The sequence below is a fragment of the Natrix helvetica genome (genome assembly GCF_964273705.1).
Source record: "Natrix helvetica genome assembly, chromosome: 4".
NCBI lineage: Eukaryota > Metazoa > Chordata > Lepidosauria > Squamata > Natricidae > Natrix > Natrix helvetica.
Genome location: NC_138550.1, coordinates 4288288 through 4314468, shown reverse-complemented (window position 1 = coordinate 4314468; position 26181 = coordinate 4288288). Strand labels below are relative to the sequence as shown.

Here is a 26181-nt window from a genome sequence, read left to right as displayed (position 1 = left end):
AATAATGCAACATTTATCAAACCATGGAAGGCAACCATATTGTTAGAACATGGCATGACCCAAGATATCAGAATAGCAGGGTTGCAAGGGACCTTGGGAGGTCTTCTAGTCCAACCACCTGCTCAAGCAGGAGACCTTATACCATTTATACAGTAATACAATAGCAGAGTTGGAAGGGACCTTGGAGGTCTTCTAGTCCAACCCCCTTTCAGACAAGTGAGTGTGTAGTCTCTTCTTAAAAACCTCCAGTGATGGACCACCCACAATTTCTGGAGGCAAGCAGTCCCACTGGTTAATTGTCCTCAGTGTTAGGAAGTTTCTCCTAGGTTGCTTCTCTCCTTGATTAGTTTCCATCCATTGTTTCTTGTCCTGCCCTCGGGTGCTTTGGAGAATAACTTGACCCCCCTCTTGTTTGTGGCAATCTCTCAAGTACTGGAATGCTGCTAGCATATCCTCCCATTTTTTCTTTTTTCTAGACTAGCCAAATCGAAATCGTGCAGCTGTTCTTTATATGTTTTAATCTCCATTAGAATAGAATAAAATAGAATAGAATGGAATGAAATGAAATGGAATGGAATGGAATGGAATAGAACAGAATAGAACAGAATAGAACAGAATAGAACAGAATAGAACAGAATAGAACAGCATGTAGAATAGACTATCATGCATACTAGAATAATAGAATAGAATAGCAAGTAGAATAAAAATAGAATAGAATAGCATGTAGAATAGAAGAATAGAATGGAACAGAACAGAATAGAATATAGAATAAAAAATAGAGTAAAATAGAAAATAGAATAGAAAATAGAATAGAATAAAATAGTAGACTAGACTAGACTAATAATTAGAATAGAATATCATATATCATGTCATATATACTAGAATAATAGAATAGAATAGCATGTAGAATAGAATAATAGAATGTAGAATACAATAGAATAATAGAATAGAATACAATAATAGAATAGCTTGTAGAATATTATAGGAATAGAATAGCATATAGAATAGAATAGTATAGAATAGAATTCAGAATAGAACAGAATTCAGACTAGAATAGAATAGAACAGAACAGAACAGAAAAATAGAATAAAATAGAATAATAGAATAGAATAGGAATAGAATAGAATAGCATATAGAATAGAACAGAATTCAGAATAGAAGAGAACAGAACAGAAAAATAGAATGAAATAGAATAATAGAATAGAATAGGAATAGAATAGAATAGCATATAGAATAGAACAGAATTCAGAATAGAAGAGAACAGAACAGAAAAATAGAATAAAATAGAATAATAGAATAGAATAGGAATAGAATAGCATATAGAATAGAACAGAATTCAGAATAGAAGAGAACAGAACAGAAAAATAGAATGAAATAGAATAATAGAATAGAATAGGAATAGAATAGAATAGCATATAGAATAGAACAGAATTCAGAATAGAAGAGAACAGAACAGAAAAATAGAATGAAATAGAATAATAGAATAGAATAGGAATAGAATAGAATAGCATATAGAATAGAATTCAGAATAGAATTCAGAATAGAATAGAACAGAACAGAAAAATAGAATGAAATAGAATAATAGAATAGAATAGCATATAGAATAGAATGTAGAATAGAATAAATAGAATTGGAAGGCATCTTGGAGATCACCTCCAGGCCTTTTAATCAACAGTTGCTCTTCTGTGCACTTTTCCCAACGTTTCAACACCTTCAACAAAACTGGCCCCATGTCGCTTTTGCCGGCGCCCTTGTACTATCAAATGGCCACTAAACAAACGGCTGTAAGTCAAGGACTACCTGTGTTCAAAATTCCTTTCCCAAAGAGCCCCACCCCCTTTGGCCAAACTGCCATTCCTGCCCCTGCCAGTCTTCCTCCAGCGTCAGCCTCACCATCTCTGGGCAAGTAAACATGTTTATTGCTACAAGGGTTATTTTTCTTTTCCTTCCCTCTCTCGGGGGACAAAGTGCAATTAAATTGCAGAGGAATTTTAAGGAAATTCCTCCCCTTTGCAGCTCAGGTAGCGTTTTAATGACCGGCTCTGAACGGCTTCACTTTTTCCCCCAGGTGGGAGGCTCCTGGCTTGCCAATGGGAGCTTGGGATCATTATCCTTGCCCTCGGCTGCGCGTGGCACATTTATTGCTCCTTTAGGACAGGGTTCAGCCCAGAGGATTGATTCATTAACACGCAGTCCTCGACTTACGACCACAACGGAGCCCGGCATTTCTGTTGCGAAGCGAGACATGTGCTCCATTGAATGACCTTTCTTGCTACATTTGTTAAATGAATCACCGCAGTTGTTGACTTGGTAACACGGTCGTTAAGCGAATCTGGCTCCCCCTATTAGCCTGTCAGACGGTCGCCAGAAGGGATCGCGTGACCCCAGGACACTGCAACCGTCATAAAGATGAGGCAGTTGCCAAGCATCTGAATTTTGATCATGTGACCACGGGGATGATGTAATGCTTGAAAAACCGGGCATAAGTCACTTGTTTTCACTGCCGTTGTTGTAACTTTGAACGGTCACTAAATGAACTGTTGCAAGTCGAGGACCACCTGTGTCAGCAATTTTCTAAGGTGGGATTAGAACTCGCCACAACTTTGGGTTTGTGGAAACTTAGCTTTGGAAGACAGAAACTGCAACCTAAGAGAAGGACATTCCGTTTTCCTTTGGGGAAATCCTTGAAATATGAAATAATTTCCAACGTGATTAATTTTCTCTTATCTTCTCTTTCCTTCCAGGTATTATATGCACCATTTTCCTCATATATATGCTCTGCACAGACTGTTGGATTATAGCAGTTCTATACTTAGTGTGGTACGCCTTCGACTGGAACACTCCTAGTAAGGGTAAGTGTCAGGCCTGCCCCAATCTGGTCCCTTAGCAAAGAAAGACCCTCGACTCCCATTTTGTTAAAAGCAAATCCATCAGGCGCTTCCCCATTGGTCCACTGGAGGGCGAACGTCACGGGTGGCTTTCCAGAGGAAGCTGCGAAGGAACTGACATCACAAACAATTGGCGCTCTAGGATGCCGCACTCACTCTCCTTAACGGCCCAGGCGGTCCAGAGTTATGCTGGAACACACACACACACACACACACACACACACACACACACACCAGGAGTGTCTTATCCCCTCTGTATTTGTTTCCAGAGGATAAGTCATCCTTGTACTAAGTTTGGTTGAAATGGCTCGAGATGCTCCAGAGTTATGCTGGAACATACATACGTACTAATAATATAATATATGAAGATTTGAGCATCACGGTTAACTAAATTAGCTTCATCAAAATGACATTTGGCTGCACCTTCCTTATTTATATCTTCTCTCAATCTCTTCTTATTTTTTCCAAAGCTGGAAGGAGATCACAGTGGATTAGGAGCTGGGCCATTTGGAGATACTTCCGGGATTACTTTCCAATCCGAGTGAGTTGCTGCCATGTCTTATCAGAGATTCTTTCAATGAAGAGTTAAAACGCCTTGGGTTTTTAAATTTATTTATTCTTAACATTTATTTGTGGAATTTCTTGGCCGCCCATCTTATCCCAGGGTAGCTTTGGGCAGCTTACACTCTTACAGCTTCTTCACTTTTCATCCCAATCCTGGGAAGCTCTTTACAGCCCATTCCTTTAAGTATGACAAATATTTGGAGTGATATCGGGCTGAAAACCCATCGGCACTGTATTTGATTGACGTCTAATGCTGGAGTTGTACCTGCTGTGTAACTTCCTACAAGTAGTATAAGGGGAAATAAAATCCTTCTCACAGTTACTCCTGTTGACCCAAGTACCGCCTATTCTGTATCTGTATATCTGTTTTTTTTTCTTGCCTAAGTGTAAAAAACTTACTTTTCTCACCACTGAATTGCATTTTAGAATAGAATAGAATAGAATAAACAGTTGGAAGGGACCCTGGAGGTCTTCTAGTCCAACCCTCTGCTTAGGCTGGAAACCCTACACCACGTCGGAGAACAGTGCAGGAACTGGGTATGTCTAGTTTAATGAAAAGAAGGACTCGGGGTGACATGATAGCAGTCTTCCAATATCTCAGGGGCTGCCCCAAAGAAGAGGGAGTCAAGCTATTCTTCAAAGCATTTGAAGACAGAACAAGAAGCAATGGATGGAAACTAATCAAGGAGAGAAGCAACCTAGATCTAAGGAGAAATTTCCTGATTGTTACAACAATTAATCAGTGTAACTACTTGTCTCCAGAAGTTGTGAATGCTCCAACACTGGAAGTCTTTAAGAAGATGGTGGATATCCATTTGTCTGTCGTGGTACAGGGTTTCCTACCTAAGCAGAGGGTTGGACTAGAAGACCTTCAAGGTCCCTTCCAACTCTGTTATTCTAAAAAACATCAGTTCTTTTCCAGCCCTCTGGTAGTTTCCCGGTGCTCCTGGATCTTTGAAAGATATGGTTGGGTGGTTCCGAGATCTTTTATGGGCTCGGTCAGAACCAATCAAATCTTATTCTTGCTCCATGGCAAAATCTTAACACGTCGGACTGAAAAATTTGCCTAGCTTTTGAACTTCTGCACTGGGATTTGTTATCATCTTTATAGAAAGAAAAAAAAGCGCTGAATTTTGATTTCTCTTTGGCTGCCGTCAAAGGGCGTCCTTTGATCTAGAACTTTTCAATTTGCTGCAGTCGCTCTTCTCCGCTTCTCCAGTTATAAAAATACAGCAAACTAAGTCCAGACGTGACTTATCTCTTGGTGACAAAGCCCCAATTTAAGTCTCAAAGTCTCTGAAATAATTTCTTTGCAACGTGCTCTGCAATTTTGACCCTTCCTCAGGCTGCAGACAAATTCCTCCTCAGGTTCCTTCAGCTTCAGCGATTCTGGTGAACCCCTAAAGTGCCCGTTTAAAAAGGGGGACTATCTCCTTTTCCTGAAACTGGCAGGGACTTTCCCCTTGGGGATATACAGGTAGTCCTCGACTTACGACCACAATCGAGCCCAACATGTCCAGAGTTAAGTGAGATTGTTACTAAGTGAGTCTTTCCCCACATGTTACGTCCTTTCTTGCCGCAGTTGTTAAGGGATTTGCTGCCGTTGTTACTAATGGTTGTGAAATAAATCGACTTTGCTTGTCAGATGGTCGCAAAAGGGGATCGCCTGAACCTGGGACACTGCAACCGTCATAGGTACATGCCAGTTGCGAAGCGTGCGGATTTTAATCACGTGACCACAAGGATGCTCCAGTGGGGTTGTAAGTGTGAAAAACGGTCATATGTCACATTTTCCAGTGCCGTTGTAACTTCGAATGGTCACTAAATGAACTTTTGTAAGTCAAGGACTACCTATACTGATAGAAAAGAGTAGGTCAGGGTTGGTGTTCTCTGAGCTTGGTGGTTTTCTTGCAGACATTTCATTACCCAACTAGGTAATGTCATCAGTGCTAGACAGGAGTGGAGTTTGCAAAAAAGAGGAGGAGGAGGGGAAGGGAAGGACTGTGGGGTCCTTAGTGACATTTCATTAACAAACTAGGTAACCACATCAGTGCTAGAAGGAAGAGGAGGAGGAGGAGGAGGAGGAGGAGGAGGAGGAGGAGGAGGAGGAGGAGGAGGAGGAGGAAGGGAAGGACTGTGGAGTCCTTGGTGCTCTCTGAGCTTGGTGGTTTTCTTGCAGACATTTCATTACCAAACTAGGTAACATCATCAGTGCTAGAAGAAAAAGGGGTTTGCTTTTTTTTTATATATATATATACAGATAGTTCCTGACTTCCAACAGTTCATTTTGTGACCGTGTGAAGTTGCAACAGCACTGAAAAAAGTCACTTATGACCGTTTTTCACACTTACAACTGTCGCAGAATCCCTGTGGCCCCTTGATCAAAATTCAGACGTTGGGCAACCGATTCAAATTTATGATGGTTGCAGTGTCCTGGGGGTCACCTGATCCCCTTTTTGTGACTTTCTGACAAGCAAAGTCAGTGGGGGAAGCCAGATTCCCTTAACCACCACGTGACTCACTTAACAACTGCAGTTAAATAGGAGTTATATGTGTGCGGAGGCAGCCAAAAAAGCCAATTCAATCCCAAAATGCATTAACAGAAGGATACAGTCAAGATCAAGGGAGGTACTAATACCACTCTATAAAGCCTTAGTAAGGCCACACCTAGAGTACTGCATCCAGTTTTGATCATCACACTATTAAAAAGATGTGGAGAGTCAAGAAAGAGTGCAGAGAAGAGCAAACAGGATGATGAGGGGACTGGAGACTAAAACATATGAAGAATGGTTGCAGGAACTGGGCATGGCTAGTCTAGTGAAGAGAAGGACCAGGGGAGACATGATAGCAGTCTTCCAATGTTTAAGGGGCTGCTACAAAGAAGAGGGAGTCAAACTATTTTCCAAATCCCCTGAAGAAGGCCAGAAAAGGAACAATGGATGGAAATTGATCAAGGAGAGATTCAACCTGGAAATAAGGAGGAAATTTCTGACAGTGAGAACAATCAACCCATGGAACAGAAATTGCCTTCGGAAGTTGTGGGAGCTTCATCCCTGGAGGCTTTCAAGAAGAGACTGGACTATGATTTGTCAGAAATGGTGTAGGGTCTCCTGTATGGGCGGGGGCTGGACTAGATGACCTACAAGCTCCTTTCTAACTCTGTCAATCTGAATAAAGAGACTTTGAGACTTCGTTGCAAAGACGAGCAATGAAGATGATGAGGGGACTTGAGGCTAAAACATATGATGGACGGTTGCAGGAACTGGGCATGGCTAATCTAGGGAAGAGAAGGACCAGAGGAGACAGGATAGCATCTTCCAATATTTGAGGGGCCGCCCCAGAGAGGAGGAGGTCAAGCTATTCTCCAAAACACCCGAAGGCCAGACAAGGAATAATGGAAGGAAACTCATCAAGGAGAGATTCAACTTGGAAATAAGGAGGAATTTCCTGACAGTGAGAACCATCAACCCATGGAACAGACGTTGCCTTCGGAAGTTGTGGGAGCTTCATCCCTGGAGGCTTTCAAGAAGAGACTGGACTGCCATCTGTCAGAAATGGCGCAGGGTCTCCGGCTTAGGCTGGGGGTTGGACTGAATGACCTCCAAGCATGCCAAAAGCAGGGGGAGCGCAGGGGGGTTGTGCACGGGTATGCCCACACCCATAATACTATGCATGCGACACCCCCCTGTGCATGCACGCGTGACCCCCACTTCACCCCACTTTTGGCCCGCGATGGACCCGTTTTTCTCCTTCCCCAGGCTCCAGAGTCTGTCTAGGAGTCTGGGGAGAGTGAAAACAGCCTCCCCCGCCCACCTGGAGGCCCTGCGGAGGCTTCCCTGAATGCTCCGGAGGGCAAAAAACGGCCCTACGGCCAAACCGGAAGTGACTTCCCAAACTTCAGGTGAAAAACCACCCTACGAGCAAATCGAAAGCGACTTCCGGTTTGCGTGTAGAGCCGTTTTTTGTCCTTCAGAGCCTGAAGCCTCCGGAACACGAAAAATGGGCTAACGTGCAAACCGGAAGTCTATTCCCGAAGGTTTGACCCTAGGGCTGTTTTTCGCCCTCCGGAGGCTTCAGGGAAGCCTACGGAGTGCGAAAAACAGCCTTAAAAGGAGGCCAAAGTCATGCTGGCGCTGACAGGGCAACACCTCGCGTGCCCTAACAAATGGCTCCGCGTGCCATAGGTTCCCCATCACGGTTTTATCTGACTCGCTTAACAACTGTGGCAAGGAAGGTCCTAAGATGGGGCAGTGTTGACTCCACCTACGCCTCTCTCAGCAAGCAGAAATGTTGGGCTCAGGTGATATCTACCTGTCCCAGTGACGAAACTTCCTGTTTTTTGGCGAACACAGGACGTCCCCTTAACAGCGCAAGGGGTTGGGTAGGGAGTTGACCTCCCAACATTGTGCGTGGCACCGAGACCTCTCCGCGGCTTCAGAAAGCACAAAGCGGGTCGGTGAGCAGGTGTGAGGCGGCTGGGACAGTTCAGCGGGAGCATGTCCTTCCTCCCCATCCCCCCCACCCCACCTTTATTGTTCACAAACGTTGCACGTGGTGGATCACTGGTCAAACCGGTGCCAAAGGACCAAAGGTTACACGCCGGGCTTGTTTGCTAACTTCTGGAGATAAAATTATCTCCAGGGAGTGAAGCAATGGCTCTTTCCAGTCTGAATGCAAAATTTCCAGTTCGCAGGGAGAGGAGGAGGGAGGGAGGGAGGGGATCCCAAGGGATCCACCTCCAATTTGGCAGCCTTCAAAGGAAGAACCGAGAAGTCGCCAAGAAGTGGCCTTCGATCTCTTGGACCTTGGGTTGCCAAAGGAAAGGGAGGTTATTTTGGTAAACAGGTTGGGTTTGTGTGTGTGAACACGAGATTCAGCGTGGAAAGGCTGAGTTGCCATCAAGGGGAATTCCGAAATGGAATTTTATTTTTCCTTATTTATATATATCCCCCCTTATTATGGTTTTGATAAAACAACTCCAGACGGAGAACATACGTTCATATTCCTCCCGCCACCTTCTGTTTTCCCACAAGGACAGCCCTGCGAGGTAGGCTGGGCTGAGAGGGAGTAACTGGCCCAAAGTGACCCAGCTGGTTTTCATATCTAAAGCAGGACTAGAACTCACAGTCTCCTGGTGATTGGCCCAAGGTTACCCATTGGCTTTCGTGCCTAAGGAGGGACTAGAACTCACTGTTTCCTGGTGATTGGCCCAAAGTCCCCCAGTCGGCATTCGTGTGCCTAATGTGGGACTAGAACTCACCCTCTCCTGGTGATTGGCCCAATATCAGTCAACTGGCTTTCATGGCTAAGGCAGGACTAGAACTCACCGTCTCCTGGTGATGGGCTCAAAGTCATCCAGCTGATTTTCATGCCTAAGGCAGGATTAGAACTCACCCTCTCCTGGTGATTGGCCCAATATCAGTCAACTGGCTTTCATGGCTAAGGCAGGACTAGAACTCACCGTCTCCTGGTGATGGGCTCAAAGTCACCCAGCTGATTTTCATGCCTAAGGCAGGATTAGAACTCACCTTCTCCTGATGATTGGCTCAAAGTCACCCCCTGGCTTTCGTGCCTAAGGAGGGACTAGAACTCACCCTCTCCTGGTGATTGTCCCAATGTCAGTCAACTGGCTTTCATGCCTAAGGCAGGACTAGGACTCACTGTCTCCTAAATGATTGGCCCAAAGTCACCCAGTTGCATGGCTAAGGCGGGACCAGAACTCACCGTCTTCAGGTGATTGGCTCAAAGTCACCCAGGGACTAGAATTCACCTTCTCCTGGTGAATCCAGTTGTTCACTAGGTTTGCTGGTAAAAGTCCCTCCTTTCAGAGACACAATGCAAATTAAGAGGTCTTCAAATGTCCCTGCGCTTTGAAGACTTTCTGATGGGAAAACGTAGATGTTTACACCAAAATGATCACGGAGATCTGGTTGAAAAAATGGTGAGGAATAAATCCGATGGAGCAGGGAATTTTTTCTGTGGTATAACAGAAGGTGGGAAAGCCTTCCAGTTCCTCCAGTTTGGTTTGGTCTGAGTGTCTTCCTTCGCTGGCATTTCAGCTCTAGTAGCTGAAGGGTGAAAGTAGAGATCCTTGTCAATTCTTAAGCTTCGTAAACTGAGATCGCCTTGCTATGCTGTTGCTTAGATCTTTCCTTCCTTCCTTCTTTCCTTCCTCTCTCTCTTTCTTCTTTCTTCCTTTCTTCTATTTTTCTTTCTTCCTCTTTCCTTTCCTTTCCCTCTTCCTCCAGTAGCTAAAAGGTGACAGTAGAGATCCTTGTGAATTCTTAAGCTTTGTAAACTGATCACCTTGCTATGCTGTTGTTTAGATCCCTTCCTTCCTTCCTTCCTTCCTTCCTTCCTTCCTTCCTTCCTTCCTTCCTTCCTTCCTTCCTTCCTTCCTTCCTTCTATTTTTCTTCCTTCCTCTTTCCTTTCCCTCTTCCTCCAGTAGCTAAAAGGTGACAGTAGAGATCCTTGTGAATTCTTAAGCTTTGTAAACTGAGATCGCCTTGCTATGCTGTTGTTTAGATCTTTCCTTCCTTCCTTCCTTCCTTCCTTCCTTCCTTCCTTCCTTCCTTCCTTCCTTCCTTCCTTCCTTCCTTCCTTCCTTCCTTCCCTCTTTCCTTCCTTCCTCTCTCTCTTTCTTCTTTCTTCCTTCTATTTTTCTTCCTTCCTCTTTCCTTTCCTTTCCCTCTTCCTCCAGTAGCTAAAAGGTGAAAGTAGAGATCCTTGTGAATTCTTAAGCTTTGTAAACTGATCACCTTGCTATGCTGTTGTTTAGATCCTTTCCTTCCTTCCTTCCTTCCTTCCTTCCTTCCTTCTTTCTTTCTTTCTTTCTTTCTTTCTTTCTTTCTTTCTTTCTTTCTTTCTTTCTTTCTTTCTTCTATTTTTCTTCCATCCTCCTTTCCTTTCCTTTCCCTCTTCCTCCAGTAGCTAAAAGGTGAAAGTAGAGATCCTTGTGAATTCTTAAGCTTTGTAAACTTTTGTATGCTGTTGTTTAGATCCTTCTTTCTTTCTTTCTTTCTTTCTTTCTTTCTTTCTTTCTTTCTTTCTTTCTTTCTTTCTTTCTTTCTTTCTTTCTTTCTTTCTCTCTCTCTCTCTCTCTCTCTCTCTCTCTCTCTCTCTCTCTCTCCCTCCCTCCCTCCTTCCTTTCCTTTCCTTTCCTTATCCTTTCCTTTCTTTCTTTTCTGTCTCTCCTTCCTTCCTTCCTTCCTTCCTTCCTTCCTTCCTTCCTTCCTTCCTTCCTTCCTTCCTTCCTTCCTTCCTTCCTTCCTTCCTTATCATACTTGCTGGAAAGCCTAGGTCAGATGCTGCAGTATTAGCTCTCCTCCTCCACTCAGAGGAAGAGGGGATGAAATAGAGTGGATAAACCAGTTTTGTTGGGTTAGAAGGAGCTTTCTGTTAAGAGACCAAGGAACGAATGTAAAACAAACGTCAGCTGCAATTCGGTGGTGAGCAAAGGGAGATGCTACACAAAGGCGAGAAAAACAAAACGCACAGGTACAGAATAGGTGGTACCTGGCTCAACAGCAGTGCCTGTGAGAGGAACATGGGTGTCCTGGTGGCCAAGCTCTTAAGTACGAGCCAGAGGGTCCTTCAGTATGAGTGACTCTCGGCGGTTGATGAGGATATCAACAATGACAACCGTGTTCAACAGTAACGCTGTGAAAAGATTACACAGAACCTAAGTTGCTATTGTTTTCTATTATTGATAAGCTGCTTTTGGATTGGTGCGGTGGCTAGAAGTGGAGCTCTCACCTCACAATTCAGAGCCCGTGAGTTCGATCCTAGGTAGAGGCAGATATTTTTCTCTCTCTTGGCACAATGAAAATATACTTGCTGAACAAAACTCCGCATTGGCAACAGGAGGAGCATCCGGCCAGTAAACACTCTGCTAGATCCATTCAGTTGGCCAGACTCCACCCCACAAGGGATTATGTGGGTCGTTAAAAGATGATGATAATGAGGACCGGAGGTGAAGTTTGGAGTGATGCGGTGGCCTAGAGGTGGAGTTTTCGCCTCACAATCCAGAGGCTGTGAGTTCAATCCTACGTAGAGGCAGATATTTCTCTCTCTGGGCACAATGAGAATATAGCTGCTGAATATAACTCTGCGTTGGCGACAGGAAAGGCATCCGGCCATTAAAACATTCTGCTAGTTCCAGCCCAGACTCTACCCAGCAAGGGATTATGGGATCGTTAAATGAAGATGATTGATAAGTTGCTTTTGTTTCGAGCATGTCATCCAGTGGTTAGAATGCAGTACTGTAGGCTACTTCTACAGACTGCTGGCTGCCTGCAATTCGGCAGTTCGAATTTCACCAGGCTCAAAGTTGACTCAGCCTTCCGTCCTTCCGAGGTCGGTAAAATGAGGACCCAAATTGTTGGGGGCAAGAGGCTGGCTCTGTAAACCGCTTAGAGGGGGCTGTAAAAGCACTGTGAAGCGGTATATAAGTCTGCTATTTCCCTCCCTCCCTCCCTTCATGGTGCAGTGGTTAGAATGCAGTATTACAACTGACTCTGCCCAATGCCAAGAGTTCGATCCTCAGTGGCTCATGGTTGACTTCCGAGGTGGGTAAAATGAGGGCCCAGATTGTTGGGGGGCAAGAGGCTGACTCTGTAAACCTCTCAGAGAGGGCTGGAAACTAGCGTGAAGCGGTATATAAGTCTTAAGTACTACTAGTACTATACATAAAGCATACTTTATGTATACTTTAAGAGAGTGGATTTGAAGTAGCTTCATTTAAATATTGCTCCAGTATAATGCACTGTTCGTATTAAGTGGAGGGTACCAATAGACAAAAGAGTGTATAATATATGTGTTTGTGTGTGTGTGTGTGTGTGTGTTTCTTCTTCAATTTAACCCCCTTTCCTTCTCTCCTTCCCCAGATGATCAAAACCCACAACCTGGCCCCCAACCGGAATTACATTTTTGGCTACCACCCACATGGAATTATGTCTCTGGGTGCCTTCTGCAATTTTAGCACCGAGGCCACAGGAGTGAGCCAGATCTTCCCCGGGATACGTCCGTACGTCACGACACTGTCGGGAAACTTCAGGTGGCCCATTCTGAGGGACTACTTGATGACCGGAGGTAAGGAATAAAACCCGCGTTGGTCCTTGACTTACAACAGTCTGTTTAGTGACCGTTGGAAGTGAGCGCAGTGAAAATATGGGCCCTTACGACTATTAGAGCACTTCCTGTGGTTTGTATGATCAAAATTCATGTGAGGTTTGCCCCATATTACAACCTTTCTTGCTGCAGTCGTTAAGTTAGTAACGCAGTTGTTAAATGAACCTTGTTTCCCCATTGATTTTGCTGCTCAAGAGGTTGCAAAAAACCGCTTACATGACCCAGGACTCTGCAACCGTCATAAATAGGAGCCAGGTGCCAAATATTCGAAGTTTGCTCGTGTGACCTTTGTGTGTTGCAATGGTCGTAAGTGTGAAACAGGGTCGTGGATCACTTTTTTCGGTTGCCGTTGTAACTTCGAACGGTCACTAAACGAATTGGTCGTAAGTCGAGAACATGACCGTAAGTGTGAAAAGCGGCCAAAAGTCACTTTTTTCCCAGTGGCACTGTAACTTCAAACCGTCACTAAATGAAGGGTTATAAGTCGAGGACATGGTCGTAAGTGTGAAGAAGGTTCATAAGTCACTAAATGAATTGGTTGTAAGTCGAGGACTGCCTGCGTTTCCCTTTTCTTCCCCCTAAAGGTTCTTATTCTCTCTTAATGTCCAGGTCTCTGCCCCGTGAATCGCAACACCATAGACTACCTCCTGTCCCAAAACGGCATCGGAAACGCGGTCGTCATTGTGGTGGGGGGCGCTGCGGAGTCCTTGAACTGTGCCCCTGGGAAAAACTGTGTGACTCTGAAGCACCGGAAGGGCTTTGTGAAGCTGGCATTAAGACATGGGTAAGGAGGAGGAAGGGTCCTCATTTGCCCCTCCGGCCGGCAATGGTGGCTCAGTCCTACTCATAGGCATGAAAGCCGGCTGGGTGACTTTGGGCCAATCACCAGGAGACTTGAGAGTTCTAGTTCCGCCTTCGGTCTGAAAGTCTGCCTGGGTGACTTTGGACCAATCACCAGGGGACTGAGAATTCTAGTCCCACCTTAGGCACCAAAGCCGGCTGGGTGACTTTGGACCAATCACCAGGAGACTGAGAGTTCTAGTCCCACCTTAGGCACCAAAGCCGGCCGGGTGACTTTGGACCAATCACCAGGAGACTGAGAGTTCTAGTCCCACCTTAGGTCTGAAAGGCTGCCTGGGTGACTTTGGACCAATCACCAGAGGACTGAGAGTTCTAGTCCCACCTTAGGTCTGAACGCCATCTGAGTGAATTTAGGCCAATCACCAGGAGACTTGAGAATTCTAGTCCCGCCTTAGGTCTGAAAGGCTGCCTGGGTGACTTTGGACCAATCACCAGGGGACTGAGAGTTCTAGTCCCACCTTAGGCACCAAAGCCGGCTGGGTGACTTTGGACCAATCACCAGGAGACTGAGAGTTCTAGTCCCACCTTAGGTCTGAAAGGCTGCCTGGGTGACTTTGGACCAATCACCAGAGGACTGAGAGTTCTAGTCCCACCTTAGGTCTGAACGCCATCTGAGTGAATTTAGGCCAATCACCAGGAGACTTGAGAATTCTAGTCCCGCCTTAGGTCTGAAAGGCTGCCTGGGTGACTTTGGACCAATCACCAGAGGACTGAGAGTTCTAGTCCCACCTTAGGTCTGAACGCCATCTGAGTGAGTTTAGGCCAATCACCAGGAGATTTGAGAATTCTAGTCCCACCTTAGGTCTGAAAGGCTGCCTGGGTGACTTTGGACCAATCACCAGGGGACTGAGAGTTCTAGTCCCACCTTAGGCACCAAAGCCGGCTGGGTGACTTTGGACCAATCACCAGGAGACTGAGAGTTCTAGTCCTGCCTTCGGTCTGAAAACCATCTGAGTGACTTTGGGCCCATCACCAGGAGATTTGAGAATTCTAGTCCCGCCTTAGGTCTGAAAGGCTTCCTGGGTGACTTTGGGCCAGTCATTCTCTGCTACCCCAGCCCACCTCACAGGGTTGTCGTTGAGGGGAGAACAGGAGGACGAAGGTGTGTTGGATATTACGTGCACTTTCCTGAGTTACTGTATTTGTAAAAATAATAACGGTGGGCTACAAATAAAAGAAATATACCTTCCAGGGTGTAACTAACCCTGTGAAGGACCTCGGTGGTGATGGAGCTGCTGCTTTCATTACAATTCTGACACTGGTTTCTATTTTCTTCTCCAGGGCCGATCTGGTCCCCGTTTACTCCTTCGGGGAGAACGACGTTTTCAAGCAGATCATTTTCGAAGAAGGCTCCTGGAGCAGATGGGTGCAGAAGAAATTGCAGAAGTATAGCGGCGTGGCTCCTTGCATCTTCCACGGACGAGGGGTCTTTTCCTCCAACAGCTGGGGGTTGGTGCCTTATGCCAAGCCCATCACCACCATCGGTAAGTGGGAAAAGAACGATTCCTGATGCCGGTAGAGGAGAATGTTTGTCGCTCGGAGTCGAACTGAGGGGTCCTTGGTGCTCTCTGAGCTTGGTGGTTTTGCTGTGGACGTTTCATTACCAAACTAGATAACATAATCAGTGCTAGAAAGGGGGGGGGGGGTTCTGGAGAATGAGAAAGGAAGGAGGAGGATTGTGGGGTCCTCTGAGTTTGATTGCCTTCTTGCAGACATTTCATTACCAAACTAGGTAACATCATTAGTGCTAGTAAGCGATAGGGGAGGGATTCAAAAATTTTAGCAATCGGTTCTCTGCCCGGTTGCTGGGTGGGTGTGGCCATGGTGGGCGTGCCCTACTTGCCCATGGTGGGCATGCCCTACTTGCCCTCCTGCACTATGGCGGGGCCTTCCCCAGGCTCTGGAGGTTTTGTTTGAGCCTCTGGGAGGGCAAAAATGGCGCCTCTGGGCTTCGGAGGCCCTCCTGAGGCTGGAAATGAGCCTGAATGTCCGGGGGGGGGGGGGGGGACATTTTTCACCCTTCCAGAGCCTCCATGCAGGCCCTGTACTTGCCTGGCATCCAAACGGGCCACATGGAGACTCCTGGGAGGGGAAGGGAGGGGTGGGCGGGGCCAGCCAATCTTTGCAACTATAGGTTCAGCGAACCAGATGTGAAATTAGCATCCAGTTCGCCTGAACCGGTCCGAACAGGCTGAATCCCTGGGTTTGCTCATATTTTAGTGTAATCCTATTAGATTGCAAACGGAGAGAAACTTACTTTAGGGCAGGGGTGTCCAAACTTGGGAACTTTAAGACTTGTGGACTTCAACTCCCAGAATTCCCCAGCCAGCCATGCTGGCTGGGGAATTCTTGGAGTTGAAGTCCACAAGTCTTAAAGTTCCCAAGTTTGGATACCCCTGCTTTAGGGCCTAACCTTTCTTTCCGTGACCTTCCTCTCCTTTGCCTTCCAGTCGGCGAGCCCATCACAATCCCCAAAACCGACAATCCGAGCCAGAAGGAAATAGACTTTTATCACAGCCTGTACGTACAGTCCCTGGCGAAACTCTTTGAGAAGTACAAGACGAAATTCGGCCTGTCGGAGACGGAGACGCTGGAGATCAACTGACGGCCAACCCCGGGCGACGGCGCTTGGGAGCCTTTAAATTTGCTGGTGGGCTTGGAAAAAACCGGCCCCAAAAGAGGCTCTTTCTGCCACTTTCCGTTTTTGTCTTCTGCTCTATGGAATTGGGGGAAATCCGAGCATGGATCTGTAGAGAAGATAAAGGAATATTGTCTAAATATTCAAATATTAGATCTCTCTTAGAGCCCGTGTACGGTTCGGTGGCTGGCAGAGCTGCCTTATCCCATTAAATCCCCTCTTCCCACCTCAATCGCCCAAGGTCAGCCATTTCCTTTTTCCCCCTCCGTTGCTATTCAGGGATGCCCAGATTTCCCTGGTTGAGAACAGGGAGAACGTAGCCAGCCATCTTTTAAGCCGGCATACAGGCCACCACCTCTGCAAGAGAGGGGCTTTCCTTGAAGGGAGACCAGGGGTGAAATTCAGCAGGTTCTGACAGGTTCTGGAGAACCGGTAGTGGAAATTTTGAGTAGTTTGGAGAACTGGCAAATACCACCTCTGGCTGGCCCCAGGAGTAGGGAGGGAGTGGGGATTTTGCAGTATCCTTCCCCTGGAGTGGAGAGGAAACGGATTTTGCAGTATCCTTCCCCTGGAGTGGGGAGGGAATGGAGATTTTGCAGTATCCTTCCCCTGGAGTGGAGAGGAAACAGGGATTTTGCAATATCCTTCCCCTGAAGTGGGGAGGGAATGGGGATTTTGCAGTATCCTTCCCCTGGAGTGGAGAGGAAATAGGGATTTTGCAATATCCTTCCCCTGAAGTGGGGAGGGAATGGGGATTTTGCAGTATCCTTCCCCTGGAGTGGAGAGGAAATAGGGATTTTGCAATATCCTTCCCCTGAAGTGAGGAGGGAATGGGGATTTTGCAGTGTCCTTCCCCTGCCACGCCCACCAAGCCACACCCATAGAACTGGTACTAAAAAGTTTTGAATTTCACTACTGATGGAGACCTTCTCTCCTCCAAGCAGGTTCTCTGACCTGTGACATGGCGTAGCTTCTTCTGAAAGGGAAAACGCAGGGAAACGGATAAGAAACGGGGACAGAAGGAAATGCACACTGGAGACACCTCATGGCTGCTGCTGTGTTGCAATATTTTTGGGGAGGTCTTATTTTCGGGGAAACAGGGTATAAATATAGTCCTTTTGGCCGTTCCAAGAAGATTCCACACCTCTGTTTCAGGAGGGCCTGAGGTCACGGCTAAAACCCCAAGTAACTGCAACGGCTCTGAGAGAGAGTTAAGACCAGGGGTGGGCTGCAACAGATTTAACAACGGGTTCGGTGATCGCGTGCTTAATGCGCTTGCGCGCAGCGTTCAAAATACAGAAATGTGAAGCTCAGCTGCTTACCTTCTAAGGCAGCCCCGGTAAGTAGAATAGCGGGGCGCGGAAATCAACTGTGCCGCGCGAATCAGCTGAGTCAGAAAGAAGGAAATATAAGACAGGACAGGGCAGAGACAGCTGGTCATCCGAACCGACTGAATCCCACCACTGGTTAAGACTGAATCCCACCACTGGTCCAAACCGGCTGAATCCCACCACTGGTAAAACCAGTTGACTGCATAGAAACACAATCTTTCCTTCTCCCACCCCACCCCCATCAAAATCTATCATTCTCACTCCCACCAACTCATTTCAACTTTCCATAATTCTCTTTTCATCTCCCACACCATCCAATACAAGTGATGAAGTTTCCAGGAATTGGAAGCAAAACGTCTTCCTCCTCCTCCTCAAAAAAAAAATAAGTCCAGTTGCCTTTTCAAAAATTAAAAAAAAAACCACCCACTTTTGATACAGCTGGATGACTGAGAAGCTTCCTAAACAATGTAAGAAGCCATTGGGGTCGTTCTTTCTCTTCATCTTTCTCTCACTTATCATAATTCAGGGATCAATCTTACAGATTAACAGAGTTGGAAGGGACCTTGTGGGTCATCTAGTCCAACCCCCTGCCCAAGCAGGAGACGCTATACCATTTTGGACAAATGGCAGTCCAGTCTTTTCTTGAAAGCCTCCAGGGATGAAGCTCCCACAACTTCTATTCCATGGGTTGATTGTTCTCACTGTCTCCTTATTTCCAGGTTGAATCTCTCCTTGATCAGTTTCCATCCATTGTTCCTTGTCTGGCTTTTGGGGGCTTTGGGAAATAGCTTGATCCCCTCCTCTCTGTTGCAGCCCCTCAAATATTGGAAGATGCTCTCGTGTCTCCCCTGGTCCTTCTTTTCACTAGACTAGCCATGCCCAGTTCCTGCAACCGTTCTTCGTATGATTTAGTCCCCTCATCATCTTGATTGCTCTTCTCTGCACTCTTTCTAGAGTCAACATCATTTTTTATATTGTGACCAAAACTGGATGCAGTACTCTAAGTGTGGTCTATATGTGTACTTTGGTTTTTTTTTGTCTAAGTGTAAAACTTTACTTTTCTCTACATTGAATTTAATTTTGCTTTTTAAAAAGTTTCTCGGGCGTTTGTGCAAAACCTCAATCATGATGCGGTATAAACAATTTACTGTCCAATAGGTGCAATTTTTTTCCAGTTGTCCATCCATTAAAACGAGAGGGCAACCTGTGCCCCACCACCACCATATCACCCCGAGATTGCTCTTCCCAAATTTAGCTGCCAAATTTTCCCATTACTGTTTTAAAACCTGGGAAAGGCGAGGTGAAGGAGGTTTTAAGGGTGCAAAAAATGGGCAGAGAAGTTGCTTTTTTGAACAGTTTGGCTGGGCCTTAAAAAATATTTCCCTTTATTTAAAGGCCCGTACTGTAGAAACATCCTTTGCGATGTTTATCAGCCAGCTAAGAGAGAATTTAATCCAGATGAAAGTTTGTGAGAAAACTTTTGGGCTTACCAATAACTTTGGTAATTTTTAAAAAGAATGCAGAAATGATATCGAGGTTTCCTGCTCTGGGCAGGAGGTCGGACTAGAAGACCTCCAAGTTCCCTTCCAGATTCCTATTCCATTCCATTTTCTATTCTGTTCTGTTCTATTCTATTCTATTCTATTCTATTCTATTCTATTCTTCTATTCTATTATTCTATTCCATTGCATTGCATTGCATTCCATTTTCTGTTCTGTTCTGTTCTATTCTATTCTATTATTCTATTCTATTCCATTCCATTCCATTTTCTATGCTATTCTATTCTATTCTTCTATTCCATTCTATTCCTATTCTATTCTATTGCTACTCCTACTCCTACTCCTACTCCTATTCCTTTCTTTGCTGTTCTTATTCCATCCCATCCCATCCCATCCTCCAGTCCATTTTAGATTGATGTATATATGCTAGTTATCTGGTGTAATGTATTTCCTATTTCTAAATGTTTACACGTTGACTGAAGCTTTGTAGAGGAATAAATTCGGAGCCGATCATGCTGACATGTTAATATATGTTTAAATGTTTTGCACTATTGTATGTTTAACCCTTAGCCTTCCAAGTATTTTAACTGCCAATAATGACTGAAGCTATATATGTGCCTTTGTGTAATGCAGTTTATTTTTCTCCAAACTTGGCCACTTTAAGGTGTCTGAACTTCAACCCCCAGAATTCCCAAGCCAGCATTTAAGTCTGGACATCTTAAAAGTCTCGTTTGAAAAAAATAAAACTGTTGTAATGCAAAAAGCCAGGGGCTTAATTAATTTTTAAGGTTCTCTGACGCTGACCATGTTACACATATATTCATTTAGAAAAATTAGACTGCTGCAGTCTGGAGACATTTCACGGAGAGGACTGAACATAGGGGTTGGACGGGAAGATTTTGTATAAATTTATAAAAATAAACAAACAAAAATATACTGGTTTACTGCTTGTTATTTTCCTGGATCTGATCTTCAAAAGTTTGGCCGGTAAGCAACATTCTGCAGAGTGCAGAAAAATAAGAAATAATAAACCAAAGATGAGGAAAAATCAAGGTTACACCAACAGAATTTATTATACCAGCATCTCACCATAGTTTTCCATTCCTCTTGGCTTCAACTATGTTGATATACCTCTTCATACATTATTCTTTTAGGTATTTTAATTTTTTTGTAGCTGCCATCAATTCTATCCAGCTACAACCTCCTTGTCTTCCTCTTCTTCATTTTTTCTACCGCAGGTTTTTTTTGTGCTTTAGTCCTCATTAATTTTATAGGATCAAGCCACCTTAAGAATGAATTGTGGTTTAAAAATTGAGAAGATTGAGCTAGAAATGTGTATAAATAAGACTGAATAAGCGACTGAACTACTATGATTAGTGCTGATCGAAAACCGCCCTAAGAATATATAAACAGATGCAGCTTTCAGGTGGTTTGATCAACCCAATGCCCCAATAAGACCCTATCTAATACTTACGTTGTTTTATTTATTAGGCTGTATATACAGTTAGTCATTGGTGCGGTGGCCTAGAGGTAGAGCTATCGCCTCACAATCAGGAGGCTGAGAGTTCAATCCTAGGTAGAGGCAGATATTTCTCTCTCTGGGCACGTTATTATATCTGCTGAATATAACTCCGCATTGGTGACAGGAAGGGCATCCGGCCAGTCAACACTCAGCTCTATTCATTTGCCCAGATTCCATCCCGCAAGTGATGATGGGGTCATTAAAAAATGATGATGATGATACACAGTTAGTCATTGACCATCGCCACAATTGAGCCCCAAATTTTTGTTGCTAAGCAAGACAGTTAAGTGAATTGGGCCTCATTTTAAAATCCACCTTGCCACAGTTGTTAAGTGGACCATTGCAGTTAAGTTAGTGATGCGGTTGTTAAGTGAATCTGGCTTCCCCATTACTTTTGCTGCTTCTGAGAACGTCCCCAGGATACTGCAACTGTCATAAATATGAGTCAGTTGCAAGCGTCTGAATTTTGACCACAGAACGATGAGGATGGTGCAGTGATCAGAAGTGTGAAAAATGGTCGTAAGTCACTTTTTTCAGTGCCGTAACTGTGAAACGTCCCTAAGTAAATGTTTGTAAGTCAAGAACTATCTGTATAATTCAACAGGGGCTATTTTTCAGACAGATGCAGGTAGTCCTCAACTTGCGACCAACAATGGAGCCCAAAATTTTTGTTTAATGAGACATAAAATGGGGTTTTGCCCCATTTTATGGCATTTCTTGTCTTCGTTGATAAGTGAATCACTGCAGTTGATATGTTGGTAACCTGGTTGTTAAGGGAATCTGGTTTCCTCATTGACTTTGCTTGTCAGAAGGTCATAAGAGTGGATCGCCTGACCTTGTGACACAGCGACGGTCGTAAATATGAACCAATTGCCAAGTGCCTGAATTTGGATCACATCATGATGGGGATGCTGCAAAGGTGGTAACTCTGAAAAATTGTCCTAAGTCGCTTTTTCCAGTGCTGTGGTAACTTTGAAAGTTCACTAAGTGAACTGTTGTAAGTTGAGGACTATCTGTACACCTCTTCTGAAGGTATGCCAACTTTTCTTTTCTTTTTTTAAAAAAGACTTATTGGTTTTTAAACATTTATGGGGAAAGGTAAGGGGATATATAAAAATTTTTGGCAGCTCCCACACTAGTGATAGAAATCCATCCAAATCTCACAATTTTTACAATCTTAAAAACAAAATATAAAAGATAAGCAGAAAACAGTCTTATTCTATGTTGTCAACCATGTGTTCAATCATTTTCCTTTGTCACTTTCTAGAATATCAACAATTACTGTTATTTCAAATACTTTTATTTTTGTGACCTGAGCCTTTTCGATATTGCTCCTTCCTCCCTGTCCCCAGAGGGAGCCACAGCCCCCCCTTCCTTCTTGTCTTGTACCTTGCTGTCCTTTTCACTACCTTCACTGTGTTCATCCTCTAGGAGGGAGGGATGCTTTTTAATGAAGGCTTCAGCCTCCTGCACTGTATTAATTCTAATCCTATTTCCCTCCCAGAAGATCAACATTCCCTCTGGCAATAACCATCTAAACCAAATTCCTTTATTGTATAACATCTTTGATAAGGAGGAATACTTCCTCCTCCTCTCTCTTATCTTTTTCGGAATCTGTTTAAGAATGGTAATTTCTTCATCTTTATATTTCAATGGCCTCTCCCTTTGGGTCCCAAGCACCTCATCCCTTGTGTTCCTCCTGAGGAATTTAACATGCATCTCCCTTGGAACATTATGACTTCTAGCATATGCTGAATTTATCCTGTAAACCAGATCCATGTCCCACCACAGCTGTTTTTTGTCTCTCTTGATATATTCTGCTAAAATTGTACTCATAATATCCTTAAGGTAGAAGGTATGCCAACTTTTCTAAGGAAGGCACTGCATCAAATGCTCTGTCATTGTTGAAGGCATTAAAGAATCTGATGGGGAGAGGGAAGCCACCCCCACTCCTAGAAGAATGAAATATTTTGAGGAATATTAAAAAATGCAGAGTATTATAATTGAGAAACATGTTTTTAGAGGCAGAAAGCAACCCCCCCCACTTTCCTTAATAGCCCACATCAGATGTCAACACTTAAGAGATAGAGCTTATTGAAAACTAGATAGCTCTATTCATAGGCAAAGCAAGAGATCTCCTCAAGACAGGATATTTTGAAGCAAAGGCAGTATCAGGCCTGCAGCCATATTCCTTTTGGATCTTTGGCCTGCCACACTTTCTATTATTCTACTATGCATTTTCTATTGTGGGGAAATGGGAGGGGGAATTGTACGGAGTTAGATGCTATGTAGCCATAACAAAATTCTTTCTAGAAAGCTAAGGTCATCCTTTCTCTCTGCACCTCTGTACCTGACCGGAACTGGATGGGCGGAAGCTGCCAGCGTGGCAGTGGAAGATTGGACCATGTGATGGACTTGTGGGTTTGGGGGCAAGATCTTGAACTTTCAACTGGATGGGGAAAACCGGGAAGCTTTCAGATTCAGGTTTTCCCAGATGTGCCAACATGGCTTTCTTAATAAATTGGAATTTTGAGGAATCCTTTGCCTCGGACTCTGATTTAATTTTGGATCCTATTTAGAACCCTAACAGGCAGAATGGTAGGATTAAAAGCAGCCATCACTCAAGATTCAACACAGGACAAAGCTGTTAAGCCACAATAGGAATTATTGCATTAACCTCAGAGCAGTCCAAACATCGAGCAAACTTAGCTCAGACAAACACCTAGGATTTATATTTTGCTTATAGAGCCAGCTATTACCCTACATAACCCCTGCAGGGCCCCATGGGAGTCTGACAACAGCCAATAGGAATCCATGCTCTTGCACAGGAACAGGAAGCTCAAGTGCAAAGCTTAGAGAAGGTATAAAATCCCCTCCATTTTGTCAGCTGCCCCAGAATGATGGGCTTGGTGGTCCTGTTCATCATTAAGCCTTCTTTCCAATCGGCCTCCCATTTTTCTGGTCTTTCTCCCATCTTGGAAATGAACCCAGATGGACATTTCTTTCCCACAAGGGAATATTTCTGAAATTATAACTGAAAGGGTTACCTAGTTATTATTTGAATTATTTTGGAGGGCTGTGAGGATCAATTGTGATATAATTATCCCTGATTTAAGCTGTTTTATTATTTTTATTTTATTTCATGGTATCATGAACATTTTGTTCTTATATTGAGCTATAAAAATAAACAGAAGCCACTGCCAACAGAGTGCAACTTTATTCATTGTGCATTTATGCCATTAACAAAAGTTCTTTGTGGTGGTGGCTTGCAAAAAAGCCACAAGCATTTTTAATTCCCGTTTCTTTTGCAAACGGGCGACGCAATGCATGATGGGTGATACAGCATCCTCTAGACAGGCGGGCCCGGGCCCGGCCTCCTTCATCTGTTGCTATGGAGATGCGCTCTCCTCCCTCCGAACGGCTTTCGTCACTTGACAAAACAAGACCACGTGACCCCCTGTCCTCGGCTTCCCACCCTTCACCTAGTTCCATCCGCCTGTCCATCACTATAAAGCTCCGTCCAATCGCGGAGAGCGTCTTATATAGTATCCCTTCAGGCCCGCCCCTTGTAAGGAGCCCGCCGACCAATGAGGGGCGAGATGCACGTTCGCTGTCCATAGAGGCGGTGTTTCCAAATACACACGCAGACGTAATGAAGCGCCTCAGAAAGACGGAGACGTTGAGTTAGACCGACGTGCTTAGGGACCAATGCGTCCGCGCTGCCGCAAGGAGGAAGCCCGCCTTCCTCCCCGAGGAGCCAATCAGCGGGCGGCGTGTCTCCGTCGCTCCGTCTTCTAGTCGCCTCAGCAGTATTGGAAATAATAGGGCTTCGCGGAGAAGCGCTGGAGTCGTTTCGCCGGTCCCGGAAAAAGCGAGCTGGAGGCTTTCAAAGAAGCCCCAGGAGCGGCCGCCGGGACCTTTCGGAGGCCTCGTCGTCACCCTTAACTCTTCCGAATCCTCACCGGCAGCGGCGGGAGCGGGCTCAATGCGCATGCGCCAAGCCCTCTCCTGCTTCGGAGCCCTCAGGGCCGCCGCCGTGCCGCCGTCAGTATGAGCCAAACTGCTGCCGTCCTGCCCCCGCCGGGTCCCACCTCCCGCTCCATGCATGTGGAGCTGCCGTCTCAGCAGGTCGGTCGGTGTTTTTGCTGCGGGCCCGGGAGGGAAAGGGTTAACGAGCCGCGGGAGCGAGCACGTGAGGGGGGAGGGGTCTGGGGAGCGGAGGGGCGCGCGCTCCTCGCCGCTTCACTTCCAGCTCCCCTCCTGCTTCCGGGTGTCTGGAATCGCGCGCTCATCACAACAACCCTGTGAGATGGGTTAGGGTGAGAGTGAGTGAGTGATCCAAAGTCACCCAGCTGGCTTTCGTGCCTAAGGCAGAACTAGAACTCACCCTCACCTGGTGTTTGGCCCAAAGTCACCTAGTCAGTTTCATGCCTATGGCAGAGCTAGAACTCACAGACTCCTGGTGATTGGATCAAAGTCACCCAGTTGGTTTTATGCCTAAAGTGGGACTAGCACTCACTATCACCTGGTGATTGGCCCAAAGGCACCCAGTGGGTTTTATGCCTAATATGGAACTAGAACTTCCTGTCTCTTAGTGATTAGACCAAAGTCACCCAGTGGGCTTCCTTGGTGGGACTAGAACTCACCGCCTTCTGGTTCCTTAGGCCAGCACCTTAACTACTGGACTGATGTATATCAAAGTAGCTCTGCTATTATTTTTTGGATATTACCCTGCCCTATAACACAGGACCAGTGAATGTGTGGAATTCCTTTCCCTAATTCCTGACCTTCTAAAAGGGTGCAAATGATCAGCTGTCTGCAAGGAATATAAATCCTTCCATTCCCCACTTTCCTGTCAGAGCTGAAAAAGATTCTTGGGTGAGAAGTGAAACGTCTTCAAAAGAAAAAAAAACAAAGTCCAGTTGCCTCCTGAAAAAGCACCTTTGGGATGGTCCTTCCCCTAATTATGTCTTTATGAAATATATAACTTTCGTATAGAAATTCCATTCTTATAAAAGGTGCAATGCAAGAGAACAGGAATGATTGATTCAGTCGGCTTTTTCTTAAAGTGCACAGTCTTATGTTATATGAAATCTTTTCTATAATTCCACCCTAAAGAATAGCTATTCGGAGGGGATTAAAACATGCCGATGTCAGTGCTCTTAATTGATCTCTATAGTTTGCTGGCCTGAAAAAGGAATTTGAGAACTCAGAAGCATCCTAGGTAGGGCAGACTGGTCCAAATGGCTTGCCAAGATTCTTCTGGGTTGTTTGACATCACATGATCATAGCCCATGGTCAAGATTATCTCTTTGAAGAAACAGCATTGCGGTTTTTATAAGGATGATTAACGTGCCTACTTACAATTTGGGTTCTTAGTGTTCTCTGAGCTTTTGGTTGTTTTCCTACAGAAGTTTCATTATTCGTTCATGCACAGTTGATGTTCCGTAGCCTGGCAACAAAATCTGCAGGAAAACATCGAAGCCCAGAGAACACTAAGAACGCATAAGTTTACACTTTATTTAGAGCAGGGGTGAGGAACTATGGCCCTTTTGATTATTTGTGGGTTTCAACTCACAAGTCTGCACTGGCTACCTGTGGCTTTTCGGGTGCGTTTCAAGGTGTTGACTATCATCTTTAAAGCGCTCCATGGCACAGGACCTAGGTATCTGCGGGATCGCATCCTACCCCATACATCCCTGCGGCCAATTCGCTCTCACAGAGAGGGACTCCTCCGGGTGCCGTCCA

The 26181-nt window shown here is 45.1% G+C and overlaps 2 protein-coding genes across 3 annotated transcripts in view; both read left to right on the top strand.

The window, feature by feature from the left end:
• The window catches only part of DGAT2 (diacylglycerol O-acyltransferase 2), a 41300-nt gene extending 21455 nt beyond the window's left edge, over positions 1 to 19845 (top strand). Inside the window, exons 3-8 of the mRNA XM_081949977.1 lie at positions 2745 to 2852; positions 3359 to 3429; positions 12339 to 12543; positions 13192 to 13366; positions 14725 to 14927; positions 15894 to 19845. Of these exons, the coding sequence (XP_081806103.1) occupies positions 2745 to 2852; positions 3359 to 3429; positions 12339 to 12543; positions 13192 to 13366; positions 14725 to 14927; positions 15894 to 16048 (917 nt within the window). The 3' untranslated portion in view covers positions 16049 to 19845. The remainder of the gene's footprint in view (positions 1 to 2744; positions 2853 to 3358; positions 3430 to 12338; positions 12544 to 13191; positions 13367 to 14724; positions 14928 to 15893) is intronic.
• Positions 19846 to 23659: 3814 nt separating this feature from the next.
• The window catches only part of UVRAG (UV radiation resistance associated), an 82556-nt gene continuing 80034 nt past the window's right edge, over positions 23660 to 26181 (top strand). For both annotated transcript variants that reach the window (XM_081949969.1, XM_081949970.1), the window contains exon 1: positions 23660 to 24561. In XM_081949969.1, coding sequence (XP_081806095.1) covers positions 24484 to 24561 — 78 coding nt within the window. In that variant the 5' untranslated portion in view covers positions 23660 to 24483. The remainder of the gene's footprint in view (positions 24562 to 26181) is intronic.